Source organism: Camellia sinensis, chromosome 14 (assembly GCF_055761805.1).
Source record: "Camellia sinensis isolate YWXY chromosome 14, ASM5576180v1, whole genome shotgun sequence".
Classification (NCBI taxonomy): Eukaryota; Viridiplantae; Streptophyta; class Magnoliopsida; order Ericales; family Theaceae; genus Camellia; species Camellia sinensis.
Genome location: NC_138974.1, coordinates 127260544 through 127276756, shown reverse-complemented (window position 1 = coordinate 127276756; position 16213 = coordinate 127260544). Strand labels below are relative to the sequence as shown.

General features: G+C 47.9%; 1 protein-coding gene across 1 annotated transcript; it reads right to left on the bottom strand.

Annotated features, from left to right (window-relative positions):
• Positions 1–14317: 14317 nt before the first annotated feature.
• LOC145807279 (uncharacterized) lies at positions 14318–15469 on the bottom strand. The gene is made up of 3 exons (XM_082905238.1): positions 15209–15469; positions 15028–15126; positions 14318–14819 (listed from the first exon to the last, which is right to left on the bottom strand). The coding sequence occupies exons 1-3, from the start codon at positions 15467–15469 to the stop codon at positions 14382–14384; spliced, it is 798 nt and encodes a 265-aa protein (XP_082761364.1). The 3' UTR covers positions 14318–14381.
• Between the last annotated feature and the right edge of the window lie 744 nt (positions 15470–16213).

Below are 16213 nucleotides of genomic sequence, written 5' to 3'. Positions count from 1 at the left end.
TGTTAGTGTAAGCCCCTATCATATTTCCATGTCATTTGCATTGCGTATGTCATTTTTTCGGTTTGCGTGCCCGTGTGCACGCATTTCAAGGCACTTCATTTTCATCCATCGGCCTCTTATGTGAGCGTGGCTGAGGCTCTCTCATGTTAGTGTAAGCCCCTATCATATTTCCATGTCATTTGCATTGCGTATGTCATTTTCTCGGTTTGCGTGCCTGTGTGCACGCATTTCGAGACACTTTATTTTCATCAATCGGCCTCTTATGTGAGTGTGGCTGAGGCTCTCTCATGTTAGTGTAAGCCCATATCATATTTCTCTGTCATTTGCATTGCGTATGTCATTTTCTCGGTTTGCGTGCCCGTGTGCATGCATTTCGAGGCATCTCATTTTTACAGCATAGTGCATACTAGGTTGTATCTTAGATCGCATTCTGTCATTTTCTCGGTTTACGTGCCCGTGTGCACGCATTTCGAGGCATCTCATTTTCATAACACTGTGCATGCTAGGCTGTATCTTAGTTGCATTCATGCATGTCATGCATATTGCATCGTGTTCGGGATAGGAGTTAGCCCGGGCACGGGAAGCGAGGTGCATTTCGTACTCCGTGTGACGGAATGTGTCTCAATTCCCCAGTCGCCGACACTCTGGATCATCCATGATGGAGTTAGGTTTTGTTGTGTTTTCATGTGCATTCATCCTACATTGAATTGTGCAATTCGACTCCTCGGCCATCATGCCTCGATATGCGTGATTGGTGGCACGAGGATCGAGGCATGCATATATCTGTGAAAATACATTGCTATGCCCCTTTCCTGCTCTCTGTTGCAGCAAATGAAGAATCAGCAAACTTCCGGAGTTTGGCGCGCTTTCCAAGAAAAATCACAAAACAGAGGCTAATTGGGGCATCCCAGTGGATTTCCGCGCAAGGCAGCCCAGACATGCATCATTCATCAGAAGCAAGGCAGTCCCTGGCTTGCATGCCAGTTTTACAACTTTCTTAGTTAATTTGTTAATTAATTAGGAATTTGTACATTATTTGGACTGTAATATTTGGACTGTACTATTCTTTCATTTAGGACTGTATTATTTATTCGGACCCTCTGCGCGAGGGCAATGCTGTAATAAGTGTGCGTGTGTGTGTTGTATGTCTTCCAACCCCACGTCTTTCTCCCTTTTATTTATCCGCTTATGATGGCTAGATTAGGGCATGTTTTAATTAGCATACAGTATGATAGCATGTTTGCATTCATTCATCTGTCTTGCATGCACCAGGCTCGGCGCATCATACTAACTGCATTTGTATTTCAATTCCAAATTGAATACATGTTAGCTGTAGCATCCCATACGCCATGTTTAGAATAGCCGAGCCTGCTATAGTTTGCATTTTTGCATATGTTGCATTAGGCATTTCTGTATACTTAGGATCATACATGATTTTAATGTAGTCTCTATTTTTTGGCTTGGAGTACTCGGTGAGTTTTTATGCTTTAGCATCCTTGCATGTGTGTGAGTGACTGCCATGATAGCATGCTTGCCATGAGGCTAAATGCTTATGTGATATAACTGCCTGATTGCCTGTGGGTGAAGGTTAGGTTGTTTGGATTGGAACAAATCATTGACTGTGAGTTTTTAAGCCCACTAGATAGTGGCAAAACCATCTTTTCTAAGCCCACCCGAGGGTGGCAAAATCTGCATTTTAAGCCTACTTGCGAGTAGCAAACCATCTTTCAAATAAACAAGCATGAAATGTTTTGTTCCAATTCGGGTGACCCAGTCTATACTTATATGCTGTGTGCATCACATAGTAACCTAGGCTAATAACCGGAATAAGAACACACAAAGTTTTCAAAAATAGATATCACGGTTAGTAGAGGCCGATCTTTGATCGGGCAAGCGGGGGTGCTCACAAAGTGACCTTCCCCAATCGTACCCAAGTTCCCGAGCCGAGGCAACTTTGGTGATGACGGACACGTGGCCTTTGGCACCGAGTCAGGGTTTCCTAAATTTCCCATTAAAAAACATTTAGGTGGCGACTCTGTATCTGGCAAAGCAGTCCATGTTTGGCACTTCTTTTCTAAAAATCTGTTTTTTCTCAAAACGATTTGCCGGATTTGGACTCTTTGGTTCAGACTTAGAACCGTCACAAATTTGGAGAGTCTTGAGCTGTAGTGACCCCAATATGAACGGAACGGGAGCTCGTTCCTCCCGGGGGCGTTCGGGGATGTCTACAGTTTCTGGCGACTCCGCTGGGGATTTAGAGAACTTGACTCGAACTCATGATATCTGTTTTTTACTACACTTGTGTGTTTCTTTGCATTGCATTTGCATTGGTGCGCCTAGGACACCGTGTTTGCCATCTGCTATTCCTGAACGGTTTGCCGGAGGCTTGTCTTGTCAAGGCATGACCATAAGGCTGACCGGTTGTGGGCTCTGCCAGTATGGGAACACAAACCCCGATTTTACCGGGGCACCCTCTTTGACCATTCGACCTAGTACATATTCGGATCCATAGTGACCTTTCCAAACTAGGACAGGTTGCTTACCCGTTTATAGGTTGTTTGAAACCGCTCTGTGCGTAGTGAAACCCTAGTTCCTGACAAAATAGGACAGGGAAACCCTACCCCAACATAGGGGTGTTTTGGCTCTCACTTATCTGTTATGTGCTTTAGAGTGCGTCTCTACAGGAATGCATGTATCAGTATATGAGTTCGGGCATCAGGCCTGCGGGCATCAGTTCAGTATTGTCAGTATCAGGCCTGCGGGCATCAGTTCAGTACATGAGTTTGGGTATCAGGCCTGCGGACATCAGTTCAGTATTGTCAGTATCAGGCCTGCGGGCATCAGTCAGTATTTGAGAATTAGTTATCTGCGGATATCAGATTCTGCTTTAGGGGACAGTGATACAGGGATAATAATCAGTGTTTGAGGACAGCGTGTATTCAGCTTATTGACTGTGTGTTGTTATGCCCGGCTGTGTATCATGCATTTATTTTACGCTGTTATGCTGTCCGTTTATCTGTTTATTTATTTCCTTAATGCTTTATTTATCTTTTGTCTAGGGCAGGTTCTAGCACAATTGCTTCAAACCTAGCAGATACCCCCCAAGCACTTTGGACACGAGGTCGTCGACTCAATCGATCTGAGGATCTAATTGACGGACAGCCAGTGTTCCATTCTCTACCCCCTGTTACCAGAAGAAAGCAGAAAAAGCGCAGTGTATCTGAACAGAGATCACCAGAACAGTGGTTTCCCCCATCAGTGGACAGTCGGATTGAGATCCCCATTGAGACAGATCTGCCAGTAGTTCAGATAGATCAAAACAGTATGGCGACGCCAACAGGAGTTGAGGAGATGGTGTGCCAAATGCAAGAAACCATGCGGGCCATGCAGCAGGATGCCGTTCACCGAGATGAACTTGCCACGCAACAGGCCGAGATTATGACCCAGCAGGCTGAGCTAATTACCCGATTGCAACAGCAGAATGCTGCATCTGCTTCACATCAAGTCCCTCCTCCGGCAGGGGCTCCATTACCTGAGCAGGCACCTACTGTTCAGAACGCCCCACCAAATGCCCAGAATACCCTGCCAAATCCCCAAAACTTACAAGAGGACACGAATCTTCCAACGGGGCCAGCTCCGCCCCCGCTTCCACCACAACTGTCCAAGGTCCATGCACCCAATCGCCCCGACTCTCCCTTCGAGTTCGAGGTTGATCATATAGCTCTGAAATTGAGCAAACTTGAGAAGCTCTTCAAGAAATCCCAAGGGGTCAAGGCTATGCCGGATATCGAAGACGGATATACCGAGGAGGCCGTGACACTCCCCGATAGGTTCAAAATGTCACAAATCGACCGCTTTGACGGGTCCGGCGACCCCATGGTCCATCTCCGACTGTTTGCAGACATCTTGCGGCCAATGGGCCTAACACGACCACAGAAGCTTTCACTATTCGGCCGAACCCTGTCGGGTGTGGCCGCCCACTGGTACGCAAAGTTACAAGATGAAGTGAAAAAGAATTGGGATGAAATGGCTGAGGCCTTTGTCGCCCAATATTCGTACAACACTCAGATCGAGATCACAACTCGTGATCTCGAAACGACAAGGCAAGAGCCCAAGGAAACTTTCTCGGACTTTGTGATCCGATGGAGGGCAAAGGCATCAATGATGACTCTGAGGCCCACGGATAAGGACCAAATCCGGATGATTGTGCGCAATCTCCACCCCAAGTTGATGCAGAGAATGATTGTAATCTCCTTTCCTACTTTCTCAGATTTACGCGAGATGGGGGTGCAAATCGAAGATGCAATGAAACAAGGTCTGTTTGACCACGACAGGGAACAACCGAGGAGGACTTTCAACCGTAACAACAATGCGGGCCCGAGTGGCGCTGCAAATACAAGAGCCTCGGAAGTCAGTATGGTCACCACCACTCCCCCTCCCCCTCCAAGGCCCATGGCTGCCACACCCTTCTCCGGCGCGTCCGGAAGCAACACACAAACCAACAGATTCCAACCGCGAGGCCAAAGAACCTTTACACCATTATATATGCCCCTGTCCAAAGCTCTAGGGGTATTGATCAGGAAAAAACATTTGAAACCCCTGGAGCCGAAGCCACTACCGAATTCACTCCCTCCCTCTCATGACCCAGCAAAGTACTGCGCGTATCACCAACAACACGGTCATGACACCGACCGGTGTTACAGATTGCGTCATGAGATCCAAGATCTTATTGACAAACAGGTGATCGCGCCTCCTGATAAACCCAATGTCACAACCAACCCTCTCCCACCACATAACCAAGCTCCCCCTCCCAACAGAATCAATTTTATCCAAACTGGGTTCGCATCTTACGATCCCAGTATCTATATTACTCCCACCCACCTACCCAAGCCGGAGGTGTTCCTTCCCGATTGCACTGACTTCTTGTGCATGGTGGACATCTCCAAAACCCAACTGGAGCCGATGGTGGTGACCGTCGAAGATGGGGCAGGGCAGATTTCGGGAGAGGATGAGATTGTTGAATCTGGGACTGGACAGAGTTTTGCTGGGGGAGCCTATGATCCAAGCGAGTACATCCTATCAACGAGCCGAATTGGGCTAGGTATAGAATTGCCAGAGACAGGAGAGCTATGCATGATCCGGGGGGATGGATCTGGGCTAGGGGCAGATGATCTGACAGCCGTAGAGGAGGACTTTGCCAACTTGCAATTTTTCGATGACTAGGAACCGGGGGATGCGTCAATCAACTGGTTCGACTATGAGGAATCGGCGGAGGCCACTGGATGGCTCGAGGATCAACCAGATGAAGTGGGGAAAGCCCAACCAGAACAGAGCCCGGCAGGGGCAGAGGTATCAGCTGTGACCGGAATGGCCAAAAGTCAAGTTGTATCGCCGGAGAGCGCCGGTGCTAAGAATTCCGCTCGAGACATGGGCATTGTGGATACGGGAATTGTTGAACAAACAGCTGTACTGATGCAGCTGGAACGAGAAAAGTTTGAGGATGCCGAGAGAATTAGGAAAGCTAAGGGCCCTGAGGGGACTGAAAGTACTGTGTGCACGAAGATGGAGAATGCTGCGAGCATGTGGACAGAGAGTACTGCGAGTGCAACTAAACCGGAGCCAGACAGGTGTCTGTTGGCTGCCGACGGAATGTGGTGGGAAGACGATGACTTATGTCTTGCCCACACGGATGAAGATTGGGGGAATAATCAACCGGATGACACTTGGTACCTCGATGAGGTTGACCATATGACGAGAAGCGGGCGGTACTTCAAACCCCCACACCTGGACCAACCCGAGGCATCCGGGAAGGATAGAGAAGCGGAGAAACAGAAGGAGAAGCAGATTGAAGAGGAAGCTGTGCTGAAACAGTTAAAAAAGATACAAGCAGACATCTCCATCTGGAGACTGCTAATGGCATCACGAGTACATAGGGAAGCTGCCCTATCTGCTATGGACAAGTCCAAACTCTCCATAGACACCACGCCTGAACAGCTGGTTGGGCTGGTTTTTCCGGGAGGAGGTTCCCCGGCATTAACCTTTTCGGACAAGGAACTACCGCCTGAGGGCACAAGTCATAACAAACCTCTCTATATTTCTGTGGAATGTAGAGATAAGTGGATACCGGTGGTACTTGTTGATACCGGGTCTGCGATTAATGTCTGCCCGACCAGAACGACATATGCAATCGGGTTGAAGCCCGTAGACTTCGTCCCAACTACCCAAGTGATCAGAGCATACGACAATACCAGCAGAGAAGTGATGGGGACTGTTAAAATTCAAACCAAGGTTGGTCCAGGACAACACAGCATTGAATTTCATATCTTGGACGTTCCCGCAACCTTTAACCTACTTTTGGGGCGACCGTGGTTGCACCAGGTCAAAGCAGTCTCTTCCACTCTACATCAGATGCTAAAGTACCCTCACGGGAAAGGGGTAGCGATCGTTTTTGGGAATTTATCAATCCATCCGCCGCCGGAAGTGTCCACACCTGTCTTGGAGATCGAGCACGGCACGGAGGATGTGTTTTTATCGGGGTTCACTTTGGCCGAGGCTCAAGTGGTGCAGAATGTCATGGCTATGAATGAGGGTATGTACGTCAGTGCTCAATCTGTCTACCTCATGAACAAGCTACAACATATCCCCGGAATGGGATTAGGAAGAAGCGGCCGGAAGGGCGTCGCGGTATCGGCCGAAGTGCCACACAACCCTCACACCTTTGGATTGGGTTATCTGCCCACCAAAGAGGACTGGGTGAGGAAAGGGAAAGAAATGGCCGGAAGGGCCAGAGCAAAGAAGGCTGGGAAGCCATTTGAGTTAATGTATAGGCCCATCTGGGGCACCCTAAACGGACGCTTCGTCCGGGAGGGGGAAGACTTTCCATTCTGCGGCTTCCCAGAACCATGGCTGAACGCAGAGAAGAAGCGCGTGCCTGGTTTCGAAATCTTCTTCGACCTACAATTACCTGGGGATGACGTTGCCGAAGCGCAGACAGACCCACCAACTGAGGTTGAGCAGTGTAGAGCAGTGGATCTTGAGAGCACAGAGCTTGAAATGGGGGTAGCACTGGCGAGTCTACTTTTAGATCCTCCGATCGACCAAGAGTGCTTGGGGGATAACTCTTCGGTTTCTATGATTGGAGATGAAATAGCTACGGGCTTTCCAGCGCCGATCTTGGATGCATCTATCGCACCTTCTCTCATCTGGCAATATGAAGAAGGCTTTTTATCTAGCAGCTCCGGGTCAGGTAGTGAGCCGGAATCTGATTCCACCGAATCTTGTGCGTCAGAATCAGATTCCAGCTCGACTGAGTCTGAGTCCGGTATTCCTGGGGGTGATAACCCGGATGCCACAGTCTTGTCTAGGTCGTCATTTTCATTTTCTTTTGAGTCTGTTGTAACAGAGGAATCTGACGGCTTGGAAATATTTAATGAGAATGATGTGGATGTGGTTTCTGAGTATTTTTCTGTGCCTTTGATTTATTGCTTAAATCAGGATTTTCAAAATTTTGATGAAAACAACGAGGAAGAAATTCCTCCAGTTTTGCAACGATTAATTGATCAAGAGCAGGAAAGATTTGTTAAACCTTTAATGGATGAAATCACTACTGTGAATGTTGGTACTGAGAAGGACCCGCGGCTGGTCCAGATCGGGTCCACGTTGTCTTCGGAGGAACGCGAGCTCTTAGTCGCTTTATTAAAAGATTTCAAAGATGTTTTCGCGTGGTCCTACAAAGACATGCCTGGAATCGATCCTGAGATTGTACAGCACCGGATCCCTCTTGATCCCGAGGCCCGCCCTTAGGGCTGAGCAAGGAATCCGTGAAATCCGTAATCCGATCCAATCCAGTCCAATCCGATAGGTTTGGATTGGTTTTTTGAATCCGTGGTTCGGTTCCGGATTGAAAAATTAAAAATCCGTAGTACACGGATTGGTTCCGGATTGAACCCCACGGTTCCGGATTGGAACCGATCCGGACCGTGTACAAATAGTATATATTTTTATTATACATTCTCCCCCATAGTATCTTCTCTTATTCTATATAAAATCTAAACTCAAACCTAAAACCATATAATATCTTCTTTTATTACTTTTGTTTGTTAGTTTTTAGTTTTAATTTGTAATGGTCTAAATACTTATGGTGAAATCAGTTTTCTTATGGTTGTTTAAATTCTAGCAAAGTATGCCGCTATTATAGAAATAGATGTTGCTATTGTGGAACTAATATAGCGCTATGTTTATATTTTTATGAAATTATAGTGTTATATATATATTTTTCTTATTTAATTATGTGAATCCGTGGTCCTAAACCGATCCAATCCGTATTTAAATGGATTGGTTCGGATTGGTTCTATGATTTAAACGGATTGGATTGGTTCCAATTTTTCAGGAACCGTAGATAACAGATTGGTACTAGTTTTATCCCAATCCGGTCCAATCCGAACCATGCTCACCCCTACCCGCCCTGTCAAACAGAAACTCAGAAGGATCCGTCCGGACTGGGCTCTCAAAATTAAGGAAGAAGTCACCAAGAAAATTGACGCAGGGTTCCTGCTGGTATCTGAATACCCAACTTGGTTGGCTAACATTGTTCCGGTGCCAAAGAAGGATGGCAGAATTCGGGTCTGTGTAGACTTCAGAGATTTGAACAGGGCCAGTCCGAAGGACGACTTTCCCTTGCCACACATTGATGAATTGGTGGATTTCACGGCAGGACACGCCTTGCTTTCGTTTATGGATGGTTTCTCAGGCTATAATCAGATAGTAATGGCACCCGAAGACCGAGAGAAGACTGCGTTCACTACCCCGTGGGGTACATATTGTTATAGAGTGATGCCATTCGGGTTGAAAAATACTGGAGCTACTTATCAACGGGCAGCAACTACGATATTGCATGATATGATCCATAAAGAGGTCGAGGTGTATGTGGACGACATGATTGTCAAGTCCAAAGAAAGAGAGGGCCACTACACCGCCTTACAAAAATTCTTTCAAAGGATCAGAGAGTTTCGGCTGCGATTGAATCCCCAGAAGTGCACGTTTGGTGTTACAGCAGGGAAGATGCTAGGGTTTCTGATTACACAAAGGGGCATCGAGGTCGACCCTTCCAAAATCAAGGCCATCTTAGAAATGCCACCACCAAGGACTGAAAAGGAGGTGCGAGGCTTTCTGGGTAAAGTGCAATTCATAAGACGGTTTATTTCTAAATTAACCTTGAGTTGTGAACCACTTTTTGGTCTCCTGAAGAAAGGAAAGAAATTCCAATGGGACGGCCGATGTCAAGCAGCTTTTGAGCAGATCAAAGAATATCTACAGAACCCGCCCGTGTTGTCACCACCAGAGCCGGAGAGACCGTTGATATTGTACCTTTCGGTAACTGAGACTACCATGGGCTGCATGCTCGCGCAGGAATCAGAAGACAAAGTGGAAAGGGCCATCTACTATCTGAGCAAAAAGATGCTGGATTACGAGACCCGTTATACACCGCTGGAGAAGGCTTGTTTGGCCTTGGTATGGGCAACCAGGAAGCTGCGGCACTACCTGTTAGCTCACTCTGTAATGTTGGTTTCACGATTGGATCCCATCAAATATCTTTTCGAGAAACCAGCACTTACAGGTAGGCTAGCTCGTTGGCTGCTGTTGCTCTCCGAATTTGATTTGAGGTATGTAACGCGCAAGTCAGTAAAAGGAAGAGCAGTAGCAGAGTTCCTTGCCGACCACCCGGTTGAGGGGGATGAAGCGGTTGAGTACCTATTCCCAGATGAAGCCATTCTGCACGTCGAAGATGAAACTTGGACGATGTACTTTGACGGAGCGTCAAACCAGTACGGGTATGGGATAGGGGTGTTGCTGATAGCGCCTGACGATTCCCGTATCCCTTTAGCATTCAAGCTCCAGTTCAAAGTCTTGAACAATGAGGCAGAGTATGAGGCATGTATTGCTGGCCTGGAAACAGCCCTAGAACTAGGGGCAAGACGGTTGGACGTCATTGGGGACTCAAACCTAGTTGTATCTCAAGCAAAAGGAGATTGGAAAGTCAAGGAGGAAAGGATGATAATTTACCACCAAACCTTGGATTTGTTAATTCCTCGGTTTGAGAAGCTAAATTTCACCCACCTCGTAAGAGAGAACAACAGGTTCGCAGATTCACTAGCAACTCTATCTTCTATGATAGACATCCCGTCCGGAGTCCGGATGCGTCCAGTCATTATTGATCAAAAGTTTGCGCCAGCATACAAGTCGATTTCCGCCATAGATGAGGCTCAAGACGGCAACCCCTGGTATTACGACATCTGGAACTTCTTGGAAAAGGAGACATATCCACTAGGGGCAAATGCCAAGGATAAGAGGGCCGTCAGAAGAATGGCTGCTCAGTTCATTATCTGCGGGGGTAAGCTGTACAAAAGGGGTCATCTGGGAATGCATAAGCTCTGTGTAGAAGCTGAAGAGTCGAAGCGCCTGATGGAGGCCATCCATGGGGGGGAGTGCGGTGCACACATGAATGGAGTAATGCTGGCCAGAAAGATCCTCAGACAGGGCTACTACTGGTCAACCATGGAGGAGGATTGTATTAGTTTTGTTCGGCGATGCCACAAGTGTCAAATTCATGCAAACCGCATGAACATCCCGCCGTCAAAGCTGTACAACATGACTTCACCATGGCCTTTTTCGGTTTGGGAAATTGATGTGATCGGAGCTGTTACCCCGAAGGGGTCAAACGGGCATGAGTTTATCCTAGTAGCGATAGATTATTTCACAAAGTGGGTCGAGGCCCAATCATACGCGGTGTTGAAGGCGTCGCACGTCGCAAAGTTCATCAGAAACAACATCATCTGTCGCTACGGGGTGCCAAACGAGATAATTTCAGATAATGGTTCCCACTTCAAGAAAGAAGTGATAGACTTATTGGAAAAATACAATGTGGCTTTCCATAAGTCATCTACATACCGGCCGCAGACCAACGGAGCGGTTGAGGCCGCCAACAAGAATATCAAGCATATACTGCAGAAGATGGTGGGAACCTATCGGGATTGGCCAAACAAGCTGCCATTTGCTCTGTGGGGCTACAGGACTTCAATCAGGACTTCTATTGGAGCAACTCCGTATTCATTGGTCTATGGAATGGAGGCTGTTCTACCCATCGAGATTGAGGTTCCGTCGTTACGAGTATTGGCTGAGTGCCAAATAGCCGAAGCAGATTGGCAGCAGAGCAGATTTGAGGAACTCATGCTCTTTGATGAAAGAAGACTGAAAGCACTGTACCACATTCAAGGCTATCAACGCAGAATTGCCCGGGCTTTCAACAAGAAGGTTAAGTCCAGGAATCTGAAAGAAGGAGATTTGGTGCTCAAAGACAACCGAGCTCCCATCCACGACCCAAGGGGCAAGTTCAAACCCAATTGGACTGGTCCTTACATCATCAAAGCTATCTGGTCAGGTGGAGCTATGGTTCTGATGGATCTAGATGGCTTGGAGTTCTCACAACCGATCAATATGGACAAGTTGAAGAAATATTACCCTTGAGAGGCTCGCTAGGCCGAAAACCCGAAAGGGCGACCTAGGCAAAAGTCAGAGCACAAAAAATTAGAAAATATAAAAACTGAGCTCGCAAGGTTGAAAACCCGCAAAGGGCGGCCTTGGCAAAAGTTAGAGCGCAAAAGGAGAGTGAAAATACTCGAGTGAACCTCGGCCTGAACTACGTAAGGCTTGATTCCCATCTTTGGGATACGTAGGCAACTTCACCTTGAAGTTCAGCCATAAACTTTTCCCCGATCAACTCTTTCCATTTTGATCATCTCAGTCATCTTTATCCATCAGCATTTATCGCGATCTCCGGTACAGTGCTGTTCAGACTAGGGGCAACTTTCCGTTGCCGCGTTGGTGCAAAGTTACTCAGACTAGGGGCAACTTTCCGTTGCCATGAAGTGCTGCATTGTTCTTCAGACTAGGGGCAACTTTCCAGTTGCAGGGATCTGGGGTTGTGCATCTCAGTGACAGATCTTCGGCGTGTCCAGTTCTGATCCACATCGAAAATAGTTTTGAAAAGTTTTTAATAAAAGTCGACTTTGTTCAAATTAATCTTTTTACGACTAAGATCATTTTTGGACCAAAGCGGAAAATTTTCAGTACCACAACCTTCAATCTCATTGATTTCAAAACAGAGTTCTCCAACTCTTGCATACAATCGAGGTTGCTTTTTAGTACATTCATAAAGAAAACTTGAAAATGCTAAATAAGCAATAAATTTGGGGCATAGTTGAATCAAGTATCTCTGCGTCCCCTCCCAGAGCTGGACGAAGCATCTGATGCCAAGCTAGGCCCAACCTGTGCCTCCTCATTGAGCCAATGCAAGCACTCATCGGACAAAGTGCAACTGAAAGTGGAAGCAGGGGCCAGGAGCTCTCTAGTCCTCCATGCTGTGGCATATCGGGCAAGCTGTGCACCCCGGACCGGGAAAGCAGCTGGGTACTCAATCCCCTCCGGTGGGCAGGTCTGATCATGACCGAACTGACGCAAGAACCGGAACGGAAAATAGAATCGCAGTGGGTTAGACCAATCAATTGGATCCCAATCAGCCGGGACATACTATAGCTCATTGCCGGGAGGTTGAGCCAAGGACAACGCCAAGCAATGCCGTCTGCGGACAAATTGCACATCCAATCGAACCACCACCTTTCGTCAAGAGCATTGACTAGGCGCTGCCGAAAGAAGTAGCCTCGAGCTGAATAGGCCGGGCAAGAGTCCACAACCTGCAACTTGTCCATTAACCATACCTGGGGGAGGGATGGAAAATGAGAGAATAAAGAACAGAGAGATGTACGATGAGAGAAAAGTAAGACAAGGGTTTTGTGAGAAAAACCGAGCCTGAGGGTCGAGTGATGTGAGCAAATATATATGTAAGGTTGGGTGGGAAACATTACCTGCAGCAGCAGTGGACTCCCAGCAAACCTAGTCGCCTCCCGGCGATAGACAGAATCTAAACCCATCAGCGTCTCGGCCAAGGTCATAGCGACGCAGCTCTTTCCCTCTCTCAAGCCTTGGGCAACTTCAATCAGGCGAATGCTAGCTCCGCCAAAGCCCGAGGAAAGCAGAAAGTGAGACAACAAACACAAGCAGAGGGCGTGCTGCCAGAAACCCTGCCAATAATGGTTGCTGCGGTCACCGGCGTCGGAAAAACGATGGATCAAGCCGAGGATGTCCAGTTCCCCACTGCAGATCAGAGATCGAGCGTCATGCGCCGTGAGCCCACACATCCGCCCTAAAGCCTGAGCATGGCCAAAATGGAGCTGGGGCAAGATCACTTCAGAGCATTCAGACTCCATCAAAACCTGAAAATCTTCGAAAGTGGGACATATCTCTTGGCCGCCAAAGCTAAAAACGTGCGTCACTGGGTTCCAAAACCTTGCCGCGGCATGGAGAAAAGGGAGCTGTAGCGGAGTACGGCTCAGCGTGAATAGTGCATTCAAGCCGAAACCCCGGAAGTTCAGCTTTTCCGAGCCATCTAGAGAAGAGATCCAAGATGTGAGATTTTCCGCGAGAAACGCCTCCATCTTTGTGTAAAACTAAGATGAAATGAATGTTCCCGAAGTTGAGGCTTTTATAGAGGGAAAAACACTATTCACGGAGACACGTGTCAAAAACCAGGTGGCTGCAGGAATAAGTGGCTGGCCGGCCACCTTTTCTGGCTGGCCGGCCATTTTCTTTTTCAAAATCTGGCCGGCCGGCTCCCACTCTCCACAAAATTGGCCGGCCGGCTCCCAAAGGTGGCCGGCAATGCTCCAGTGTACCTCCTTGGCCCTGTTTTACCCTTCGAGGGAAAGTTTCAAGCATTTCCATGCAACAGGAGAGTCAAAAGCCTTCATTTCCCTCTGTTTCGGATGCGTTCCGGTGCCCAGGTCGTCCGAAGTACACTCTGTTGTTGTTGTTTTGATTATTGAGTTGTTGTTTTGCTTATCGAGTTGTTTGTCGAGCGGACGTGTTTCGTGTTTTTGAGTCATTGCGCTCTGTTTAAGCAATCTTTGTTTAAGTCTCGTTTATTTGCGTTGTCAACGTTATTGCATTTTGTTTATCGAGTTGTAAACTTGCTAAAGGTTCTGTTATATCTTAGTAAGTTGAGTTGCTTAGTTTGTTGCGTCGGTTCACTACCTGACTTGGTGATTACACAATGCACATTACCATTCAATTTCATTTTTGTGCAAAACAAAATGATGCGATACGATGCTAAAAGTTTAAAATACAAACACCTTTTCAAAAGCTGTTTCATTCCATCATGTTTTACAACGAACAAAGGTACAAGTTTTACGAAAAATAAAACTACCTAACAATGTGCAAAGTGCTACAAACTACTAGCAAAAAGAAAAATAAAGCAGGAAACAGCAACATCAATGTCCTCGGGAGCGGGAATGAGAAGCACTCCTCATCCTCTTCTGCGGGACAACCTCTGCACCATCATCATCATCTGGGTCGGAGCTGTCATCCTCAGGATCCCTCTCAGCCTCGCCTCTGTTCCCCGAACCAAGACCGGAGCCTCCCTCCTCAGCAGATGTCTCTGACTGACGGTCGATAGCCTCCTCCTCCTCCTCATCATCCTCTTCCTCCTCATCAGGCTCCGCCTCTACAACGTGAGCCCTGCGTCTGCGGACAGGCCCTCCTCGAGCTCCTCGAAAAGGCCTAGATAGCCCGGCTCCTCGGAAAGGCCTAGATGGCCCAGCCCCCTGAAAAGGCCCGGATGACCCAACTCCGTGAAATGGCCCAGATGGCCCAGCTCCCCAAGGAGGCCCAGGTGGCCTGGCCTGCGGCTGACCGGACCATGAAGGCATCTGAAAACAAAGAGTTCAATTCAAATACATCAGTCAAAATATATACATCAGATGCAGATACAAGCAAAGACTACGTGATGTGGGTGCATGTAAATACAGTGTACAAGTGGGGTGTGTGTCAGATGTGCTCTACACAAGTAGTCTATCGACGCAGTAGAAATCAGCATGTCATCAGAAGTATGATAAATGCCAGAAAACTGAAGGGTACCTGAATGCCCGCGACAGACAACTGTGCCTCCCTCCGCAGGACCATGCCCTCGAGTGTGGCCACTAGTCCAACCACCTCCTCCACGTACCCTCGCGATGGCTGCAAATATGAGCTCATAATCATCAGTGAATGAAAGAGTGTCTAAACGTCTGAATGATGAATGAAAAACAGTGGAGCATACCAGCGGTGAGTCAGGATCAATGGCGTATCGATCACTGGGCATCGGAGGCTCTAGCGGGATCGGAGTCGGAGAGATAGCCCCATACTGCCACGCCATCAACTCAGTTGGCATATCTGGCCATCCAGGATGAGGATAAGTCGGAGGAGTCGGAGGAACCGATCTACCCCTACCTCTAGATGTACCAGCCCTACTAGTAGAAGGGGCGTCTGCAGCCCGAGCCCGGGCCTGGCCCAAGGATGACATACTAGCAGGCCTCGTCATCGGGGTACGAGCTCCCGTCAATGGAGGCATCAAATATTTATGGCGGTAAGTGCCGTAATCCCCCTCCTCGAGATATAGTAAAGCATCGCTACCCAGCATAGCGCCGACTACCTCTGAGAAAGAGAGCCTGTCAGCAGTCCGCATACTGACCGGGGGTACTGCGGGAGGATCCTGAGAAAGATACCCCCATACCTGACGCAGAAAGCGTTCCCCCAGAAACCATGCCCTGCCAACAGGCCCTTCGAGCAGGAACCTGTACTGGGAGGTGCCCGATCCTCCGGGATACTGAAATCGAAGACCATCGCCCAAGGGTGCCCAAGGCTGCCACGTGATCTGTGGATAACAAATACATAAGCCAATCAGAAATCGGGAATACACAGAGCAAATCAAAGATGAAAATGAAAAGAACTGAGGGTTCTGAAGTACCTCCGATGGGCGCACAGTGTCAAAATACTGTCGTAGATAAATAAGAGTCTCTCGGGGTCTCGGCCGGTGCGGGCCCTCGAACATCAGTGAATATGGGGTCATGGGGGGTCCTGCCACCTCCAACTCTGGGGCTAATGCTGGGAAGTATACATAGACCCATAGTTGAGAAAAGCAGTGCAAGAGGTAAGTACAAAATGATGAGAGCAAAATACAGACGGTAAAGTGCGCTGTTTGTGCAATGTACAAGTAATGAAGAGCAGAAATGTAAATTGAGGGGACAGAAAAGTACCTCCCAGGCTCTCCAATAACGGCCAAGTA